Here is a 19,840-nt window from a genome sequence, read left to right on the forward strand (position 1 = left end):
GAATTCCTGAGATATCTTCTTATAGCAAACTGAAAGAGCTCACGTGAAAAAAAATTCTAAAAAACAAACAGAATCCCAGATCATAGTGACCTGACTTATCAAAAAAACAGTCCTGTATCATTTAGTGCCTCCCGATATTCACTGTTCGAGGAAAACCACCAGCTCGTTTGTAGAAAAGCATCTATATCTCAGAGTCTCTTCAAATTTGAGGGCAGGGTCATTTAAATCTCATGAAGAACCAAATAGAAATGTAAAGCCTTCTTCATACTAGTTTCTATATTTGCTAATTGGCTTAAAGCCAGAGGTAGTTGTGTCGATATTATTTTATGAACGCTTTACATTTTCTTAAATGATTCTCTTCTATTCAGCAGGTAGGGGGTAGTTTACACAAACAGAATCCTATGTATCTATGTGTGTGCCTGTGTATTCTTGAAAATTACTAAATGAAAAAGGTCAGAATGTAAAAGAAAGTTTTAGTAAATACTAATGCAATATAAATGAAATGGGTTACTATTTTTGGCAAGTAAACAAAAAATGGCATTAATATTGTCACGTTCTCATCGACATCAAACGATCTAAATGTCCAACAAAAGAGAAATGGTTTAATGAATTATTGACCATTAATGCTATGTCATGTTACACAGTTACGGCCCTTGGGTTTCAGCCAAGATTGACACTAAAAAATTCTGGGACGAGCACAAAGAGCAACGACCTGCGGCTTCTGAAGAGTGAACAGGAACAGGTACAGTGAGGACCGAAGTCACAACCTGGACAACAACACAGAATGGGTCGGCTTCACAGTTGTTTACCTTTCTTTTATCCTTCCTTGTCCTACTTTCTTCTACTTTTGACCTAAAATTAGAGCTGTCCGGCTGAATGGACAGCAAAACTCAGAGAAATACCCTGTTTCTAGCCAGCAGAATGAAAAAAGAGGCCCCCCTGGTTGCCGTAGGGGGTGGGGGAGTGGGTGGGAAACCTCTCCACTCTGTCTTCTCTTCTGGCCTTGTGCTGAGAGCAGCTCCAGTCACGGCAGAGCAGGCACCTAAAAATCTGAGCTAAGCTTCTGGCCCTGAAACTGGAAACAGGACCCTCTGTTATCTGAAGAGTATGGGGAGGTGATTGTTGTTTTTTTTTTTTCTCTCTCCTCTACCTGCTTCATTCCAAAGACAAGGCTCCGTCATGCAGGGCCGCATGGCAGCTCGGAGGGAAAAACCTTGCCAGGAACACGCTTTCCAGGCAGAGGACCAGGAAGAAGACTGACCTCTAGGGGCCAGATATAAGAGGACCCCTGGAGTCTGAAAGTGTAGAGGGAAGTCTAGGGCAGGAAAGGAATTGGAAAATTTGAGCCCCTGGTACTACTGTACATGAACTGAAATAAGTCCCAAGGACAATGTGGAACAGAACAGAAGCAAGTAAGCACAGCAAAGTCACACCTGAACAGCTATAGCAGCCACTGCGCAAGTTCCAGACTGACCCTGGTGTCCTGGGCAGACCCGAACATCACAGCCAAGACTTTGTAAACTAACCTGACACTGGGACCACCAACACAGAAGGAAAGGCAGAGCTTGTGGTATGAACTTCACTGGGTCGATCACCTGCCAAAACAGAAACTTCATGTTTTTCGAAAAGATTTTAACAGGAGCCAAAATCTTATAATATTCAACACAGTTAGTATATAACACAAATTCACTCAACATACAAAGAACCCGGAAAAGCTAATTGTTTCTAAAGACAACCAGGAGATGCAAACTCTGAGACAACCAGACACAGGAACTACTGGACAGAGATTTCGAAGCAAGAAGTTCATCAAACTTCAAACGAGATAAACTCAAATGCCTAGACATATTATAATGTCACGGGAAATTTCTCAGCTTATAATCTTAAATAAAGAACAAAATATAAAACTGTGTGGACTGAAATCGACTATGTTCAAAATATGTAAATGATAGAGTCCATATAATCAGAAAAACTGTAGAAGAAAATCACGTTGATCCATCTGTTTATCTTTGGATGGATATGTTACAAGTAATTAATACTTTCTCCTCTTTAACTTTGCTGTTTTCCCAGATTTGCTGCTTCAAACATACCTTATGAAGGTCATGGCCACCAAACAATTTTCATTTTAAGTCTCCCAAATCGAGGACTAAAACATTAACAACGAGCTTGCCCAAAGGGATGCGTGCCATGGGGTCGAGCAACACTGATTCTGCTGTTGCTGTTTTTTTGCTGTTATTACAACATTAGCATTTTCTCTTTCCATCATCCCTAAACACCAGTCTTTGGAAATAGTTCGTCATCTTTCAAAACGAAGGAGAATGCTCTCACTAATTACCATTTATAGAGTTCCGTACTTCAGATGGACTCTTACCCAATTTGGGTACGCTGTTCCAGACATTCTCAGGGCTCACTGTCTCCTCAATACCATCTGACAGGTTCAAAACCTACCAAAGGAAAATAAACATTTTAATTGGTAGTTTACAAAAAAAGTGTAAATGAGTTTTGTACCCTGGCAATCCTTTTAAAAATGAAACACTTTAAAAGGCAATGAAAATGATTTTATTAAATTCCAATATTCTGTTGCAACTCAACGGTACTTCGGTTCAAAAGAGCACATATTGAGCAGTCCTAGAGATCAAATGAAGATACAATTTAGATCTCAGCAAGTTCAAAATTTGGTGGAGAAACAGACTTCTAAGCAAATAATTACAATACAATGAAGGAATTACAGACTTCTGCAGCAGGAAGTATAGAAATATAAAGCAGATTTAAAGCTGTTTTGGCAGGGGCGGGAAGAGATGGGGTGATTTAGAAAATAATGCAAGTGAGTGCTTCCTGGAAGAGGCAATGGCTACAGTAAATCTTTTATTTTTTTTACCTTTATTTTTATTGTTAACACTAATACAGATGTTCTCATCCGCTCCACTCTAGCCCCTTTGTTCACCTCCACATGGCATTAACCAGTTTGGAAAGGGGACAGAATACAGACAAACAGAACTGTGTTATTAAATACAACATAGAAGCCTAGCAGAATAGTATACCTAATAGAAATCAAGCAGTTTGAGTTCACCTGACATAAGGTACCAAACACAGAGGAGTGAGACCAAAGGCTAGAGAGGTACACTGACACTTACTTAACCCTGGAGGACCGGGCTGTTGATGAGCTTTTCTATTCTAGTCTGTGGTTCTCAGATTTTAATGGCATAAGAATGCACACAACATCCTGGTCCCACACCCAGGAGTCCTGAATCAGCCAGCCAGGACCCAGCCCAGAAGTCGGCAAGTGACACACGCCGTGCTTCTGATACAAGTGGTTTTCAGATCACTGGAGAAACACAGTCAACTGCAAGTCCCCGAGAAGTTTTACACTGATGCAGTATAAACGTGGTCAGGCTGGCGTTTGACAAGCTTCACACCGGCAGTGTGAAGAATCAACTGAAGGAAGACCGGAAGCAGTAAACCAAGTGGAAGGTTATTAGAGTAGTCTGGCTGGGAAATGAGGGACTTACCAGGGCAGTGGCATGACACATAAAAAGTTTTAACTAACAGATAAGAAGTGGAAAGTGTAGAACTTGGAGATTGATAGGGTTTCAGAGGTAAGGGAGATGAAGGAGCCTATGAAAATTTCTTGCTAGGATGTTTATCTTAGAACTTTTAAAATGATTTCTGCACTTCATCCAAAAGTGAGGGGGAATCAACAGGTAAACATCTGTTCAACCGTATTTTCTCATTTGATAAAGTTTCCTTAACAGTCTGCAAGAATGTGCTGAGATAAAGTACTTCAACTTTACTCACCTTTGTGCCTTCTTCAGCTATTTCCAAAATCTCACATTCAGACCACGTGTGTCTTGACCACACAACACATCTGGATCCCACAGTAAATCCTTTCAGAGTGTAGGTGCTCTCTGGTTGAGCTGTCAGATCGAACAGAGTAAGACTCGATGCATACCTCTTAATTCCTTAATGCCAGATATACACAAGCAAAGCATTTTCCTAATCTGCCTCTGCTATTCCTGGGTAATCAGTACTGTGTATGGTACAACATGTGGTAAGTCTTCGATCTTTCCTCAGTTTCATTCTAAAATTTTTCCAGGGCCCCCGCCCATGTAATTCCTTACCACTTTCAAAAAACAAAACAAAACAAACCAATATGAGTCTAATTCTAACATGAAAAATTTACTACTAAAAGCTGGTTATTATGATCACATATGGTGTGGTCTATGGTTGTTACAATAACCATTTCTATAGCAAAGCAGCATATTGCAAATGAACAGACAATCTTATTACAAAGCTATTCTTTTTTATTATAAAATGTAATAACGAGGACTAAGGATCTAGTGTAATGTTTAAACAAATGATCATATATCTACAGATATATGGAATTAAACATACATACTATGGAATTAAAATATTTTGAGTGTATATTAAGATATTAAAATGCAGCATTGAACACTAGATCGTATGATATCTAGTTTTTTAAAACTCTATGTAAATAACTATACACAGGGAGAAAGACGACAGACAGGAAGTGCACTATGGCATTAACCATGGTTATTTGTTGGTGGTACAATTATGGTGATTTTCATTCTCCTTAGTCCATTGTTTTCTCTATTTTGCACAATGCTCAAATTTAATACTATGAAAATTATTGAAAAGTCTTACATTGATTATAAAAAACAAACTAAAAGTTAGCCATCTTGTCTAACTTTTAAATCTTATTAAACAGCCAAGAAAATAACAGTAAATATAATTGACAGAAAAGTTAATGATAATAAATATTCTCCAATATTTTACTCCTGGCTGTTAGCTTTTTTGGTTAATATTTGACTTGACTCCCTAAGTCAAATTTTTGTTTAAGGAATTCTAAATGAATGGCGAGGTATATGCATGAAACAAGATAGTTAAATTGTAAAACTCTGCTAAAATGATCCCTATCATAAATTTATGCCTACAGTAGTACTTGACAAAGAAATGCTGTCTTTTTAAAACTTATCAAAAAATATAACCTCTTTATATGAAATATGTTTTATTTACATTTTAATGTGATTATTTTTTGGAGATCCATTTTATGCATTCCTATTTTTACACACAAAGTAATTCAGACCTGCGGCCAAGATGGAAGCATAGGTCAATATACTTTGCCTCCTCACACAACCAAAAGAAGAACAACAATACATTTAAAACAAAAAGCAACAAGAACTGCCAGAAAATGGAACTGTATAGAAGTCCCATAGCCAAGGAGTTAAAGAAGAAACACTCATCCAGACCAATAGGAGGGGCAGTGGCTGGAGAGCACGCACAGCAAGGTAGTGGCTGGAGGTTCCACATTTCTGTGTGGATAAACTGGGAGGAACAACTGGGGAGCAAGACCGACAACACACCCCAGGGTTCCAGTGTGGGGAAAGAAAGCCTCAAAACCTCTGACTCTAAAAACCTGCGGGGGCTGTGGCAGTGGGAGAAACACCCAGCCTCCTAGGAGAGTTTGTTGGAGAGACCCACAGGGTCCTAGAATGTGCACAAAACCATCCACCCACCCAGGAATCAGCACCAGAAGAGCCCAATTTGCTTGTAGATAGTGGAAGAAGTGACTAAAAGTGGGGCAAGAGCCAAGCAAGCTGCATATGTTCCCTCTCTGGCCCCTCCCCAACATATAATGCCACAACACAGCACCGTGGGTTGCCCCACCCTGGTGAACATCTAAGGCTCCACCCCTTACAATGTAGCAGGTGCACCAAGACAAAGAAATATGGCCCAAGTGAGAGAACAGATCAAAACATCAGAAAAAAAGAACTAAGCAACAAAGAGATAGCCAACCTATCAAATGCAGACTTCCAAACACTGGCAATTGGATGCTCACAGAAATGGTTGAGTATGGTCTCAAAATAGAGGAAGAAGGAAAGGCAATGAAAAGTGAAATAAAGAAAAAAATGTACAGGGAACCAACAGTGAAGGGGAGGAAACCAGGACTCCAACCAATGATTTGGAGCAGAAGGAAGAAATAAACATTCAACTAGAACAGAATAAAAAAGCAAGAATTCAAAAAAAGGAGGAGAGGCTTAGGAACCTCCAGGACCACTTTAAACATCCCAACATCCAAATCATAGGGGTGCCAGAAGGAGAAGAAGAAGAGCAAGAAATTGAAAACCTATTTGAAAAAATAATGAAAGAGAACTTCTCCAATCCGGCAAAGGAAATAGATTTCCAGGGAGTCCAGGAAGCTCAGAGAGTCCCAAAGAAGTTGGACCCAAGGAAGCACACACCGAGGCACATCATAATCAAGTTTCCCAAGATTAAATATAAGGAGAGAATCTTAAAAACAGAAAGAGAAAAAGAGACAGTTACCTACAAGGAGTTCCCATAAGACTATCAGCTGATTTCTCAAAAGAGACCTTACAGTCAAGAAGGGACAGGACAGAAGTATCCCAAGCCATGAAAGGCAAGGACCTACATCCAAAATTACTCTATCCAGCAAAGCTTTCATTTAGAATGGAAGGGCAGATAAAGTGCTTCCCAGGTAAGGTCAAATTAAAGGAGTTCATCATCACCAAGCTCTTATTACATGAAATATTAAAGAGTCTTTTCTAACAAAAAGAAGATCAATAATATGAACAGTAAAATGACAGTGTACTCACAACTATCAACAACTGAACCTAAAAACAAAACTGAACAAAACAAAAACAAACTAAGCAAACAACTAGAATAGGAACAGAATCACAGAAATGGAGACACATGGAGGATTATCACCAGGAAAGGGGAGGGGGGAGGGGGGAAAGGTACAAGGAATAAGTAGCATAAATATAGGTAGAAAATAGACAGGGACAGGTTAAGAATAGTATAGGAAATATAGAAGCCAAAGAACTATGTCCGACCCATGGACATGAACTAAGGGGGCAGGGGAATGCAGATTGGAGGGGGCGTGCAGGGCAGGGGGGTGGATTAAGCGGGGGCAGGGAATGGGACAACTGTAATAACATAATCAATGAAATATATTTTAAAAAGTGAAAAAAATACCCTCCAAATCTGATTCTCTTTTCAGGTTTTAATCACCCCCAATTAATTTAACAATTCAAATAAGAATTAAGTTTTCTCCTTAGGACAAATAAGTAATTTTGAAGGACACTAAGTTCAACTCAAATGAAAGGGAATGAAAAAATACGCACATACCTGAGACAGGGTCTGCTAAGACACCCTGTTTCCCCCCATCGCTAGATTCTTCTTCAGAGAACAAAGGCAAAGATGAGGAAATGACTTCTGTGTTTTCACATTCGGAATGTCCTTTATATACATCCATTTCAATATGCGTTTTGGGATCACAAGTCTTTCGATGTAGATGCACTGGCAACCTATGCTGGTCATCAAAACATTCCACACAAGTTGTGTCCTCAGCATACATGGATTCTAGGCTCAGCTGGGCTGCAGGTAACTCTAGCTCTGGCTCTTTCTCGGCCTCACAGAGGAGGGGAAGCTGCACCATGAACGGCTCCAGGGTGACTTCTGTGTCACAGCCCTGGGGGAGTGGTGAGACTGGAGGCACCAGCCCTGGTTCTTCTTTTTCTTCACCCCCGACTGGAGAATGCTGTAACTCCATGGGTTCTAGTTCCACAAATTCTTCTGATTCATCGTCAGGAGAAAGCGGCACCTCAAGTGAATTCAGCTCTAACATCTCCTTTGTGTCCCTGGCATGCAGGAGTAACGTGTTCAATCCTGGAATCAGGTATGTGTTGTCAAACTTGGCTGTGCCGGCCAAATGGCAGTCCACTTCACCTTCCAGTACTTCAGTGCCGATATTATGTTTGTGTGGGCTTTCAAAAGCTTCAAAAATGTTACCAGTTTTGGGATCACAGAATGTATTTGGCTTGGTTTCCATCATGTTTAAGTCTTTTCCAATTCTTTCCAAGAGCTCATCTGTCTGTGGTTCCATATACAGTGTTTTCTGTTGTCCAGCTTTACTAATTAGTGTCTTAAGTCCAGCATCAGGGCTGGGGGGTCCCAGAGCTCCCTTTATCTCTGGCCCACTTTTTTTATAGGGCAGATTGCTGTTACTAATACCAATCTTAGAATATTTTTTCATTTTCTCATTAATATTCTCTCCTTTGCTTTTTAAGTTAACAATTGCTAACGGGATATCGCAAACATCCTTTCTGATTTCTAATATTGTTAGCTCCAACACATCTTCCGTTACTATCTCATAAAAGTAGTCATTTCCCTCCGGAGGGCACGCACCCTCTGAAACGTTAAATCCTGACAGACAACACGGAAAGGCTTGCATAGGAACCAGCAAAAGTTCAGAAGGGATGGTCTGAAGCGCTTTGGGGTCCACAGCGTCTACAATGTTTCCAAAGTCCACAAGCCTGGCGGAGACGCAATAATTCTCATGAACATCGGTGACAAGTGCCCTGTAATAATGCCCATCTTCTCTATATCTCACTATGCAAGGATCTCCAATACGCAGACACAAGGCACGACTTCTCCAGTCTGTTACCTGTTCCCCCGCAGTTTGTACTTCTGCTTCTAAATTCTGAAGTTTCTCAGTATCAGCAAACTGACACCAAAAATATTCAGGTCCGTCGATCACAGTGGCATAAGCTCTTACCATTTTCATCTTTGGATTATACCAGTTAAGAAGTACTGAAGTGTCAATGTTTGCTTTGTTGGCAGACCTTGAAAAGGCACCATTAAGTATTTGGGTAGAAGGTCCTATTTCAGGTTGTTCACGGAAAGCATATCTGCTACTTATATCTTCTGCTATGATCCCATGTTCATCAGCAAGAATAACTTCCCATCTGTCTTGAAATTTAACAAATTCACATCTTATCTGAGCCTCCTCTGTCCTTTGGGAAAAGTAACGTGCCATTTCTTTACAGTTCAAAATCTCAGGACTCCAAAGTCCCCTTAGGGAGCAGTGGATGCACAAGCTTGGTAACAGTGCATGAATAAGGTCAAGTTTACCTGTCTTGTTATTATGAATCACAGAATCATTGCCATAATCTATAAACTGTACAGAGAGAAGGTTATTGGGCTGTTGTTCCTTAACCATAGCTCGATACCATAAATTGTCTTCTGGAAAAATGGCACATACCATATCTCCTCTTTGCAAAGGCGGACCTGCGTAACATTCGGGCCTTGTACTGACATCATTTAATCTCTCTGAAAGATGATTAAGTTCCGCTTCATCTTCTGTTAGTTGAACATAAAAGTCTGAAACGTCATTTATATGAGAAACGTACACAGTTGTCTTAAAGCCTGGCATTATAGTCTTCTGAGGGCACTTGGAAAATTTTAGAGGCAAATCTTTGTTATGTGAATCTCTTGTTTTTCTCTCTGAAGGAATGGACTCTAGTTTTGTGACTTCCAAAAGTGGTGGCTCAGCAAAACTTTCTTTGGTCTTTTCTGTTGGTAAAGAAGACACTTCACTGTTTTTATAGTCCGCGGAGTCCTGATGTAGAGTGACTAAGTTTTTCTTTGTTGAACTTTGTGAAAGTTTGAGTTCCGTACATGCTGAGCTGATATTAGGTTTGTGCGATTCTGCCAAGATCTCCATATTGTAGAATTTGTCTTCTACCGGTTTGCTTAAATCCTCCCTAGCTGACAACTGTGTATTGTCCTTTTTCACATCAGGAGTTTTTGTTGTAGACAGTACTTCATTTTCCTCTTGTTTTCTTTTCACACCTTTGCAACCAAGTAGCACTAACTTCTCATTAACAGTATCATTAATTTGAATGCTGTCATCATACAGCTCTATAATCAGTGTTCCATCTGGATCTTTTGCTACGACCATCGCCCTCAATGACTTATCTAAAGTAATCTGCTGAAACCATGTTGTAACTTCTTCTGGTATGTGATCAGGAATATCAGATAATGAACATTTAACAGCTTGCATGGGCAAAAATAAGACATCGTCACATGTGTCACCAGGTATTGAGAGCAGATCATCATTTGTTACCACATAAACGTTACCAAAATCAACAAAAAAGACTCTATGTGGGTGTTTTTCTATCATTATCCCCCTGTACCAATTTCCGTCAGTGTACTTGGCAAGGCACAAGGCTCCAGGGGTCAAGGGAGACTTTTTCACATTCGGCAAACTTTTACTTAGTTGTATAACAGAACGTGACAACTGTTCTAAAATAGGTGTGTTTCTTCCCAACTGGCAATAAAATGTCCAAGGGTCATCAACATGTGTTATATACACTGATTCTTCACTTCCAATTTTCATGTCATGTGTTGAATAGTAGTAAGAACGTAGCTGAAGAGGGAACCCCAGCGGACTCGGCAGTTTTATTGGTCTCGCAAGTGCCTTTTCCACCAAAATATGGCTTGCGCTCTGAAAGGGCGTTAGCAAATCCACAATGTAGAACAGTTCCTCATCACCTGTTGATGCAATAGCAAATAGGGTGCATTTTAATTCTAGATTGTCTTCCCATGCATTACCTACAAATTCACTGAAAACTTGTACTGCCTTTTTACCCCAGGCAAAAGGATTTTGACTGGTTGGTTGAATTAAATTATAAAGACTGCACCTGAAAGCCTGAGCCTTAACTTTGAGAAACTCTTCAGTAATTGAACAAATATTCTTCACAGACACCACATCTTTGTCTCCATAATCTACAAATACCACTTGGACACGCTCTGGAGATTGTGTCTCCCTGATCAGAGCTCTGGACCATTTCCCATTTACTTTTCGCTTTGCCAAACAAGCTGGAGTGGTTCCCTGGTAAGGAGCAGGGGCATTCTTGCAATAGTCCTGAATATCACACATGAGAGTTTTAAAGCCTTGCATGTTCCTGGTCAGCTGGCACCAGAAATGGCCAGGGTTTTTAACATAAGACACTTTGACTTCTATCGTACTTCCCACTCTGATCTCTTCTTTACAAGAAGAGCCTGCTTTAATTTCCAGGAAAGTCTGTATAAGAGGAGAATAAACAGATACTCTCTGCTCTTTTTCCTGCAGGACTTGTCCAGTTGAAACATTTGTAGCAACTACTGTGTCAGTCAAAGCTTCCGAAACAGCTGTAGTTTTATCTCTCTTGGCTTTCTGTCCGAATTCTTCTTTTCTGGCAGAGGGTGTTTTGTTAGTCTCAGCACTAACCTGCCCTGGGAAGCAGGCACATCCAGGAAGATTTTCCTTTGTTTCTGATTCCTGATACTTGGCGTATCCAGCCTGAGCAATCACCTTACTAATGTTTTCTTCCCCTATTCTTGATTCATCAAGAATCTCAACAATGTATCGATTGTCCCGCTTGTCAAGGACATGGATGACTAATTCTTTGTGGAGCACAGTCTTTTTAAAAAAGGAGATTGCCTCCTGGCTCCAAGTCTCTGCCAAAGGCGAAACATCGGCCAGCGTGCACCTCAGAGCCAGGCCGGGCAGCCGCCCGAACTGAGGGAGCAGCACCTGCACGTCGTGCCAGTCCACGTTTTCGGAGTTGCCTCGGTCGACCAGGAACACATCCACACTCTTGTCATCCAATCTGGTGATCGCTGCCCGGTAATAACCGTTTTCTTTCCATTTGACACAGCAGAGCCCATCGGGCTTTGGTTTCAGAGCGACACCATCCAGCTTACTGGCGGAGGAATAGAAACTGCACATCTTCCTCAACAACTTGCCGAAGGTGCCACTGTGTTTCCTCAACCCAATCCAAAACTCAGAAGGGTTTTTAACAAACTCTACCTGGGCGTCATAGAAAGTATTCATGTTTAACCGGATGGATCTTAAGGCTGGGAGGGAAGGCTCTTCATCCACCTCCTCAGCAGAGGACTGACAGTGAGGAGCTGTTTCTGGTTCCTCCCCGTCCTCCTTTTCCTCCCTCCCCTGAGTCTGAAGGAACCCGTCCGCTAAACAACAGGACTGCACTCCAAATACGCGGTTCAGGTTGATCCCATCTTCTCCATACAGGGTGACATAATACACGTGCTCAAAGGAGCAGTAGAATTCAATCTTCGCATTCACTACCTGGCCCAGTATCAGTGCCTTGAGGTCACCCACCTGTGACCGAGACCAGCCTCTGCCACCGTCCCAGAGACCATACAAAGCACAGGGGTAGGTCACCACAGGCATTCGAAAATACTCAGGCAGCAAGTAGCGCAGGCTGCTACAACTCACTAACTCCTTCCTGCCAAAGTCTACGTGAAGCACCTGGGCGCAGCACTGCGGCCGAAAAGTCTCCAGCAAGAGCGCCCTGTACCAGTGTCCATCCAAACCACAGGCTGCACACGGAGAGCCCGGTTTGTCTGGGCTCTCCTCCCTCCCTTCCCCAGTGGCACTGGAGTAGTTTTCATCCTCCGTCCCCGAGGAACCCCGGTATGTGTGGGCCATGCTCTCAGAGAGGCGGTGGATCTCCTGCGAGAAGCTGCGGAGCTGACAGTGAATGCGGTGGGGATGGCACACCTGAGTCACCATCACGGGCTCCGTCACGCCCAGCTGCAGCTGCGGGTAGAAGTAATCCAGGCCCGGCTGGTCCGGCTTGGGCAGGACTCGCTGCAAGACCACGTCCCCGGAGCCCAGGCCAGCGGAGGCCGCTGGGAGGTAACGTTTGAGCAGCGAGCGGAAGAGGCCGTGAGGCACCTGCCGGGCCAGACCGAGATCCTGCATCCTCTGGAAGAGAGAGGGCACCTCCAGAAAGACCAGGCGGTGAGGGAGAAGCACGTCTAGGACCCGCCCCTGCAACTCCTTGCCCTGCAGGTTGCTGAGGAAGTCCAAGGCACTGGCCGACCAGAGTTGGGACTCGCCCCCGCGGCCACCCGCGGGCACCAGGCCGGCCAGCACGCAGCCCAGCACCTCCGAGGGCAGGTGGAAGAACTCGCTGCGGCCGGGCACCAGGGAGCCCGCCTCGGCCGTGAGGGTGCGGCCCTCGTCCAGCAGGAAGACGCGGCTCTCCCGCCCCTGCCGGCTGAGCACGCGGCCGCGGTGCCACAGGAGCCCCACCTGCACCAGGCACAGCTCGCCGGGCAGAGCCGCCGTGCCGCCCAGCGCCCACAGGCCGCGCGTGGCCGCCGCTTTCTGGATCTCCTGGCTCAAGCGCAGGTACTCGTCCCGCCGCTCGCCCACCAGCCCCCAGAGCTGCACGGGGATTATCTCAGAACGCACGTCCACGAAGGACACCCGCAGGACCAGCGAGGACCCCGGCGTCGGCAGCCCGGGCGTGGAGCACATGTCGGCGGCCGGCGCGGACGCGGTCGCCGAGCGGCCAGGTGGCGTAGCCAGTGGGAGGAGCGCGGCGGGCTCCGGGTGAAAGCAGTGGGAAGACGCCCCGGGGGGACGCGACCACCGCTCAGCCCCGGCCGATCGCCCAACGGTCCGCGGCCGAAGCTACGGTTGCGCGGCCGCGCAGGCGGTGGCGGCGCGCGGCGCCCTCGCTCCCGCAGAGGGGCGCGGCCGAGGTGGGCAGGCCGCCTGGAGGGAGGGCTGGGGCTGGCGTGCGACCCTGCGGGACTCCGAGGGCCGTTCCGGCGGCAGGAGGCGGCGGGATTGGACACGGCCGACCGTCCTTGGAGCGCCTTCCCCACTGGAGGACGCCGAGTGGAGGACGGGCTCGGGGAGGCCCAGGCGGGGGCTCTCCAACTGATGCTGAGGAGCCTGGTGAGCCCGGCTCGCAGCGGCGGGTGGGGACAGGGGCAGGAGGGTGACGCCCCAGCCGCACGCGCTGTGCTGGGGCCCCAGGGCCCGAACCCTCAGGCCCGCAGGGGCCAACACACTCGTGCCCCGCAGGGGACTGGCTTTGCTGTGACCTCCACCAAGCTGCTGACTCTTTTATGAACCCCTTTGATCACCAGAATTGTTATAAGACTATATGGAGACTTTAATGCTTCTTTCCGCACGATTGCCTGGTGAGAGTTTCTTATCCGTTTCGTTTGCCTAACTGTGGCATCCCAAATTTTCAGGCATTTACTCTTCATTTACCCTCATAGCTAGGACAGAACTTGGATTCATAAAAGGAGGTCAAGAAGCAGGTAAGAAACATGATTTCAAATTCTTGCTGTATCTACTGAGGCAGAGGGCCTTTCGGCCGGACTGCTGTTCCCTGTCCCAGACCTTAATCTTGAAGAAGGGAGCCCTCGGCGACTCCAGTTATCAGGAGGAGGGAGTGCAGTGAGGAAACGGGTACTGCGACTATCCCAGGGGTGTGTCTGCACTAGATCTCTGTTCATTTGCAAAGTTAGACACAGTCTTCCGAGAATCTCTTAGTCTCACACTTTTCCATTTCATTCCTTCGCATTGTGCAGTATCACCAGATACAATATAGATAAAATTAAGGCAGTGATCAATATCGCCCCAGATTAACCTTGTAAGTCTCAGTGTCTTCAGTCTATCCATATTAGAGGCTACTGTGAACTTTCTAAGCCTCCTGGGCTTGCTTTGCGCTTTTGCAATTTGTCATCCTACCGGTTTAAAAGCTCCTTCTGAAGAGAACTATTTCTTGCATTCCTGCAGTGTAGCCTGGGGCTGAGGCAGTAAATACTGTCAGAATGAGCAAATGAATTTGATTTCTCTGAATAGCTACATTTTTACCTATACACTCGCCCTTGAAAATTCAATTCTGTTTTCAAATTTACTATAATTAATGTCTCAGTCATCATGTAAGAAAACCATTTGATTTCAAGACACCTTGTGGATCTAGCTGGAACATCTTCCTCGTGACTCTACTATCCTCTCCTTTTACACACCTCTATTACTTTACCCACCAGGTCTTCCAATTGTTTACTATTTCTCCCTTCTACCAGAGTGTTACCTTCACAAAAGCAGGAGCCCTTCTCATTTATTTTTATACTCTCCGTGCCTAGCACAGGGCTGGGCTTTCAGCCAGCACACAATAAATATTCAACAAAGTAATAAGTGGATAGTCTGGCACTGTGTCCTTATTGTGGAGGGAAGGAGTTTATTATAAAATGGTATTACTGTCATTTGGGATTATTTGATTAACACAGAGAGTAATGGAGATTTCAATTAATCCTCTTTTTTTCTATTTAAGCAGTATAACTGAACTCTTGCAGAGACCACAGGGTTGTAGATATAGTAAGTGACTCATGTTTTCTATTTAATTTGCCCCAACACCTTCCACAGCTCAAGGCCTTCAATCCTGGGTGTCAAGGTGTATCACATGGCCATTATGGGCCGATCAGAGCCCTTTCTCTCCCTTCTCCCACACACTTCCAATGCCTCATCTCTTCTGTGTCTGGGGTAGGTAACTTTACTTTGCTCTGTCTTCCTCTGCTTCTGGACAGGGAATTTAAAAAAAACAACTCAGGCCACTCCCTTCTGGATACGACTTTCCCACACAATGGGCTGGCATCGGGCCTGGGAAAGTGTAGCAGGTCTGCGGGTCCAAGTGTCTGGAGGCACACGCACAGTAAGAATCCGGTGAAGGAGGAGATGGCAAGGACAGGCCCAGGAAAACAACCAGCAAAAAAGGTATCATCGTGGCAGATATCTGCCACAAAAACAAAGAAATGGAGCAGTCCATGCAGAATGGAGAGGAAGACCACTCTTTGGAAGGGGGCGAAGGCCACCAGCCAGCAGGAAATAACAGATAGGGACAGGCTCACCGACTGGCCCTTAACTTCGGATGAGCCATACCCAATGGGTCCATAATAGGTCCATAGCTCAGTGATGAGATGGGTAGAGATGGAGATGATATGGGAATATTCATGGAGGAGAGCAAGGAGAGAAATCAGGAGAAAACTTAGGGAGCTGCAGTTGAGGAACTGTCTGCATATCATTATGGGGGAACTTTTTTCTATTGTTACAATGACCATCATGAAGAGCTTTGCTCTTATGCTTTGACTCCTATCATTTTCCACGAGATGAATACTGTAACTCCCACTGTTGTTTTTCTTTTTCCTTGCATTTCCTGATAGGCCTTTACTGGTCTGTTTGCTGTGAACCTTGTGTAATACCCATGTGTCAAGAGTATTCTGTTAGCAGCCTCTAGTTAGAGATTGCCTTAGTACACAGTCTTAAGTTTCTGTCAACAGTAGTTTCACCCATTTGTGTGGAAAAATGTCAAGTTAATAAAGCATTAAAAAGCAAAAAAAAATTTAAAAATAAATAAAATAAAAAACCTCAGACTATTGCAGATTAGGTGAAGATCAAGCTTTGGGTACATATTTCCCATACTTTATTAAGCAAAATATCTTGAGTTCCATAGAAGATAAATAAAAATTTTTTTTGCCTAGGATTCAGAGGCCCTGAAGGCCCTGTATAAAAAGGATTATACACACACATATATATAGTATTGACCTCCTATTTTGTGACTTTTCTAAGATTCATTCATTCCAGTAGCTTTTTTGTAGATTCCTTGGGAACGTCTACATAAATCAGCTATGAATAAAAGCAGTTATGCATCTTCCTTTCCAATACATACACCTTCCATTTCTTTTTCGTGCCTGGCTGAGACCTGCAGTATCTTTTGAACAGAAATGGTGAAAACGAGTCGCCTTGGCCTGTTCCTGATCTAGGGAGAAAGCCCTCAGTCTTCACCAGTGTGGTGATAGCTGTGGGTTGTACATAGATCTCTTTTACCAGGTTAAGGAAATTCACCTTTTTGCCTAGTTTGTTGAGAAATTTAATCATGAAAGGATATTAGACTTTATAATGTATTTTTTAATTTTATCGAGATGTCATTTTCTCTTTTTTTGTGTGTGTGTGTGTGAATTAGGTGAATTATGTTCATTGATTCCTAAAAGTTGAACTAACCTTGTATTCCTAGGATAAACCCCACTTATGTATTGATATGACGTCGTATCCTTTTTTATAATGCTGAATCCAATCTGTTAACATATTTTCACATCCATACTCATGCACTTTTAATTTTTTATATTTAAAACTGTAGTGAAACATACATGAAACTCACCACTTTAACCATTTCTAAGTATACGCTTCGGTGCTATAAGCACATTCACTGTTGCGCAGTCACCACCACTGAACATGTGCGGAACTTTTTCATCATCCCAAACTGAAACCAGGTCCCCGTCAAACACTAACTTTTCATTCTCCTCCACTCAAGCCCCTGGTGACCACTATACTATTTTTTTCGATTACTCTAAATATCTTGCATGTAAGTAGAATCATACACTATGTACCCATTTGTGTCAGGCTTATTTCACTCAGCACTATGTGTTTAAGACTCATCCATGATATAGTGTATCTCAGAATTTCCTTCCTTTTTAAGGCTGAATAATCCCATTGTATGTATATACCACGTTTTGCTTATCCATTCATCTCTCAGGGGACAGTTGGCTTGTTTCCACCATTTGGTTATGTGAAAAATGCAGCTGTGAACATTAGTGTACAAATATCTGTTCATGGCCCTTCTTTCAGTTCTTTTGGGTATATACCTAGAAGTGGAATTGCTGGATTATAATGATAATTGTTTAATTTTTTGAGGAACTTCCCATACTGTACCATTTTACAGTCTCACCAGCAAAGCACAAGGCTTCCAATTTCTCCACCTCATCACTGACACCCGTTATTTTCCGTGTTTTATTTTTATAATAGGCATCCTAATGAGAGTGCAGTGGTGCTTGTGGACTTTTGCCTCTATGTTCACAAGAGACATTGATCTGTAGTTTTCTTTTATATAAATGCATTTAAGCCTTTTGGACAACAAGTAAAGAAAACAAATGAGAAGTTGAGGATGTCCTGAGGTTTCCTGGCTGCAATACCGGCTGTGCAATGCAACAGAGAATCCTGGAGGAAGAGCAGATTTTAATGGGCAGGCAGGATGGAGATGCACAAGAAATATATATACATGATTAAATATTGGGAAACTTGAGCTCTCAAGGACGCGGCCATCCTGGTGTAGATGTATAATGGTCAATTGAGAAAACACTACTGAAGCCTGAGAAATAAGCAAGGATTAGAAAAACATGTATAGTAACACCTACCATGTACTCAGTGTCTTTCTGTGTTTTGGGAATTACCAGCCTACGTGTAGTAGCTGAACTCACAAAAACACGTGGTTCTTTCTAGAGGGTAAAATTGAGAAGAGGGGAGGAATAGAAAACTGAGAACTCAAATTTAAGGACTCAGCAATAAAGAAATAGCCAATAGAGACTAAAAATTAGGAATGGAAAATATAAGTGACAGCAGGGAGCAGTGTTATGGAAATCAAAGCAGAACATGGTACCAAAAAAAAAAAAAAGGGACTAATTCTACAATGTTTAAAGTAATTCCCACTTTATTTTCTCCTTCTATTTTCAGCCAGTGAGCATGTCCATCACTGTAATTAATAGTTATCTCTCCTTGGTAGTCAGAGCCAAACATTGATTAACAGGGAAACCGGATTAGTAGCAGAACTGGATTTATTATACATTAATGGGCATTCTTTGTGCTAACACAAACATTTCAGATATGACATTCTAAACTAAGTCAGTTTCTTAAAAAATTTTTTTAAGTCCTCACCTGAGGATATGTTCATTGATTTTAGAGAGAGAGGAATGGAGACAGAAAAAGAGGGAGAGAAGGAAGTGGTGGGGGGAGAGAAACATCAATGAGTTGCCTCCCACACGAATGCCCCATCAGGGGAGGGAACACGCAACCTAGGTATGTGCCCTGACTGGGAATCGAACCCTCAACTCTTGGTGTATGGAAAGAAGCTCCCAGCAACCGAGCCGCCCAGTCATGGCAAGCCAGTTTCTTTTTTACTTGTGAAAAATAAAGATTAAGGTGTAAAAGTCATCGCTAAATTTGTTATTATTTTAACTGAACAGTGCACCAGACTAAAAACCACGTACTAGGACAAAACGAAACCTTAACAGCCAGTTAGGTGTCTTAAAACATTTATTTTGAAAATCAGAATAATGCACTATACTTACTCACATATATTCCTGTTTGTTATCAGATATTTTCAGCAAACAGGCCTCTTTTGGCATCTTCATCTGCTTTTCTCAAACTTCCCAAGTGGATCCTGCAGCTGCTGCTGACAATCACAGCAGCCTGCGGGGGGCAGAGTACGGGGAGAGAAAGGTAATCACAGTCCTCCCAATGCAGGAATACAAAAACACTTGAGTGGGTAAAATGCGCATTTGTGTCGCATCAATAAAAGCCACGTAGTGATAAAGTGTCCATACACACTCTAAAACGAATAATATAAACATATCACATATTTATTAATTACTAATCAGCTAACCATTTTGTATTATTTAAAACTTTCAAATTTTAGATTTTTGTGGAATAGCTATTAAACTGATCCATCCTTTAAAACAGTAATAATTACGTATGCGTAAACACATGTGATCTTGGGAAAGCGCAGTTAAGCACTTGGTCAACAATCTCAAGAAATTGTTACCGACCCAATGTAATTATTCTAAAGGTGAGAAGAAGACAAATGATTCAATCCAGTGTGCACAAATGTTTTTCTCTCTCCACCCCCCAAAATTTCTGAATTCAACAAATACCTTCTCATTGGCTTGTATTTGAATTGTGTAAGAGAAAGATGTAGCAAAAGGACCTTGCTTGTACGCAGCTCATTCTGTATGGGGAAGCAGGCATACGGTCACGCATCCGCAATGTGTGGTGTGCAGTGGAAGAGGGGGAGGGTGGGTTGAAGATGCCGAAGCCCTCAGAGGTCGTTCTAGACGTTCTGGTTGGATTTAACCAGTGGAAGTGGAGTGGAATGGGTGGTGGTGATGGGAGGAAAGTTAGGCGAAGAGCAGAGCATGAACACTGCATGAAAAGCAGCCAAGAGCACTGCCAGAGAAACCAATGAGCAATGCATTTAAAAGGAGGTCGAGTGCAGGCATGCAGTGAAGCGCAAAGATTAGGAAAATGAAGTCAGGTTAAGAGGTTCTTGAACATAGTACTAAGGCTTTTAATTTTTATTATGTGTATAAAGAAGTAATTAAA

At 43.2% G+C, this 19,840-nt stretch overlaps 1 protein-coding gene and 1 pseudogene across 1 annotated transcript; one reads left to right on the forward strand and one right to left on the reverse strand.

Moving 5' to 3' along the window:
- Window positions 1-2,324: 2,324 nt before the first annotated feature.
- TDRD6 (tudor domain containing 6) lies at window positions 2,325-13,150 on the reverse strand. Its single transcript, XM_037142613.2, has 3 exons — window positions 7,162-13,150; window positions 3,793-3,911; window positions 2,325-2,441 (listed from the first exon to the last, which is right to left on the reverse strand). Exons 1-3 carry the CDS (start codon window positions 13,148-13,150, stop codon window positions 2,325-2,327), a joined length of 6,225 nt encoding a protein of 2,074 aa, XP_036998508.2.
- Window positions 13,151-15,420: 2,270 nt separating this feature from the next.
- LOC119047211 (protein BEX3-like) lies at window positions 15,421-18,965 on the forward strand (annotated as a pseudogene).
- Window positions 18,966-19,840: the final 875 nt, after the last annotated feature.

Source organism: Artibeus jamaicensis, unplaced genomic scaffold (assembly GCF_021234435.1).
Source record: "Artibeus jamaicensis isolate MK-2021 breed Jamaican fruit bat unplaced genomic scaffold, CSHL_Jam_final contig_484, whole genome shotgun sequence".
Lineage (NCBI taxonomy): Eukaryota > Metazoa > Chordata > Mammalia > Chiroptera > Phyllostomidae > Artibeus > Artibeus jamaicensis.